This window comes from Carlito syrichta, unplaced genomic scaffold (assembly GCF_000164805.1).
Source record: "Carlito syrichta isolate Samal-C Ts95f unplaced genomic scaffold, Tarsius_syrichta-2.0.1 Scaffold287659, whole genome shotgun sequence".
In the NCBI taxonomy this organism is placed as follows: Eukaryota; Metazoa; Chordata; class Mammalia; order Primates; family Tarsiidae; genus Carlito; species Carlito syrichta.
In genome coordinates this window covers 72,543-75,228 of record NW_007231755.1, presented here as the reverse complement: position 1 = coordinate 75,228, position 2,686 = coordinate 72,543, and the positions used below count along the sequence as shown (strand labels likewise).

Sequence of the window (2,686 nt, the reverse complement as noted above, 5' to 3'; positions counted from 1 at the left end):
GGTCGAGGCTGCCGTGGCCGGGAGCGGCCATTGCACTCCAGTCTGGGTGACAGAGTGAGAATCCGACTCAAAAAAAAAAAAAAAAAATTAAAACAAGAAAATAATAATAAAATTTTTAAAAATTACACTCGTGTGGAGGAAATAGAACCATGACATATTTTTGGCATGAGATAGAGCCCAGGCCCTGAGAGTAAGGATGTATTTTCTCACTAAGTGTATATTTCAGTCATAATTCTGGGATCCTTCCCACCATTAATATGGGTGACAGGCTTGACCTTGGGTCTTGGCATCTCTCCTTGGTTGGAGGGCATCCCTGAAGAGGAGGAAGTGAGGTTTTTCCTTTCCCCCACGCAGACCTTCTGGTTTTCCTCACATTCCTCAGCTGTCTGGGTCATGCTGGAACCGGCTCTGCAAACTCGGGTAGGCAGGGTGGGGAGACAGCCGCAGAGCTGGCGCTGTCCCCAAGGTGACTGGCAAAACCAAGCCCTTACTTTCTTTGTGGGATGATGAAAATGCTAACACTGGGGCAGTTGAAAGCAAACTCTGAAGGTTTATATTCAAAGAATCTGCTCAGAAGACAATGCTATTAGTGGTCTTTGACCAGGTTCAAATTTTGTTAATATTCCAAATACCTTAGCAGAGTTCAGCTGGACATATCTAATTTGAAGTAATTTCTTCTGTTAATATTTGGGTTTTCTGCTGCCAGAAACTCTGGGCATATGGCATCTTCTAAGATGTGAAGAAGGAAACCCTTATGGGCGAGACTAAGGAATGCACATTCGTTGATGTGTTTCACGTCTTGGCTTGAAGATGAATTTCTAAGTCACAAATCCCAGGGACTTTCTAGCTGTATGCAGGTTAAAGTCCATTTTCCTGTGGCTGCTATATTTAGTCTAATAATATGATGGCACTGGGTGCCATCCTGAGCCTTAGCTTTGTGACGGTGATGATATTCATCTGGGTTGCTGGCTAAAAATACAGATTCCTGGACTCCACCTAAGCCCTGCCTGGAAATCTGCCTTGTAAGAACTGCCTCAGATAATTCTTATCTGACAAGTTTAGGAAACACTGCGTTTTAGAATCCTGAGAGGAAAGTAAGTGACGTTTCACTGAATTACCCTGTCTTTAGGCTGACCTCTTCCACCCTAAATGGCAAACGTCAGTTTCCAGAAAGAGAGGGACAAGCATTCTCCATGTCTGTGAGGTCATTGTGTATCAAACCTGTGAAAGAATCTTACTGGTCTACGTTTGGCTTTACTAGTGACTCATATGCTTATAATATTTGGCTTTTTTGTTACCCCTTGGGACAAAGGAAGTTAAATACCTGCTGTTTCTTCACAGAGGTTTCTATTTTAATCGCAGAGCTCAGAAATCTGTGGAGCCATATGCAACATTTGAGGTTATAATGGGTAGAAGTATCTGGTAACAGCTACATGATTCAATGACCCTTAAAACTTCACAATCCAGCCGGGCTCGGTGGTTTAGCCTATAATCCCGTGTCTTGGGAGGCTGAGGTGAGTAGATTGCCTGAGCCCGCGGGTTCGAGACCTGCCTGGGCAACTTGGCGAGACCTCATCTCTACAATAAATCAAAAAAATTAGCCGAGCGTGGAAGCGCGCACCTGTAGTTCCGGCTGCTTGGAAGGCTGAGGCGGAAGGATCACCGGATCCCAGCAAGTCGAGGCGAGGCTGCGGTGGCCGGGAGCGGCCACTGCACTCCAGTCTGGGCGACAGAGTGAGACTCCAACTCAGAAACAAAAACAAAAAAAAAACTTCACAATCCGCCGCGCCCTGTTTCCTCCATTAGGCACACATGGCCCTCTAAAGGGGACAGACTAGGTCACCAGCAGAGTGTGCTTATGTGGCATCCCTGTGGGCACAGCAAAATACCACTCCTGTAAGCAGCATACCCTCACCCACTACAAAGCAAAAATCCCTAAATAAAACATTCTATCTCATGAAGCTTAGATATTTAGGTTGATCTCTTCTATTCTTATGTAGAAGAGGATAAAAGTTAAATGAATCCTACTCTGGGGTTCTCTCAGTAGTAGTTCTAAAAATCTCACCAGCTGGACATGGTGGCCCACGTCTGTAATCCCAGCACTTTGGGAGGCCGAGGCGTGAAGATCGCTTGAGGCCAGGAGTTCAAGACCAGCCTAGGTGACATAGTGAGACCCCATGTCTACACAAAATTAAAATATTAGCTGGGTGTGGCTATGCGCAGCTGTAGTCCCAACTGCTAAGGAAGAGAAGGCAGGAGGATGATTTGAGCCCAGGTGTTTGAGGCTGTGATGAGCTGTGATTGTGCCACTGCACTCCAGCCTGGGTGACATTCAGGCTCCCAGCCACCACAGCCTCGACCGGCTGGGCTCAGGGGATCCTTCTGCCTCAGCCTTCCAAGTAGCTGGAACTACAGGCATGCGCTACCATGCCCAACTAATTTTTTGATTTATTGTAGAGATGAGGTCTCGTCAAGTTGCCTAGGCTGCTCTCAAACGTATAGGCTCATTTTAAGAGATGCTATCTTTTTTTTTTTGAGTTGGAGTCTCACTCTGTTACCCAGACTGGAGTGCAGTGGCCGTTTCCGGCCACCGCAGCTTCCACCTGCTGGGCTCCAGCGATCCTTCTGCCTCAGCCTTCCAAGTAGCCGGAATTACAGGCATGCACTACCACGCCCGGCTGATTTT

General features: G+C 46.8%; 1 protein-coding gene across 1 annotated transcript in view; it reads right to left on the bottom strand.

Moving 5' to 3' along the window:
- Positions 1-378: 378 nt before the first annotated feature.
- The window catches only part of LOC103254936 (ribosomal protein L18-like), a 56,936-nt gene continuing 54,628 nt past the window's right edge, over positions 379-2,686 (bottom strand). The window contains exon 4 of the mRNA XM_021709907.1: positions 379-566. Within this exon, the coding sequence (XP_021565582.1) occupies positions 379-566 (188 nt within the window). The remainder of the gene's footprint in view (positions 567-2,686) is intronic.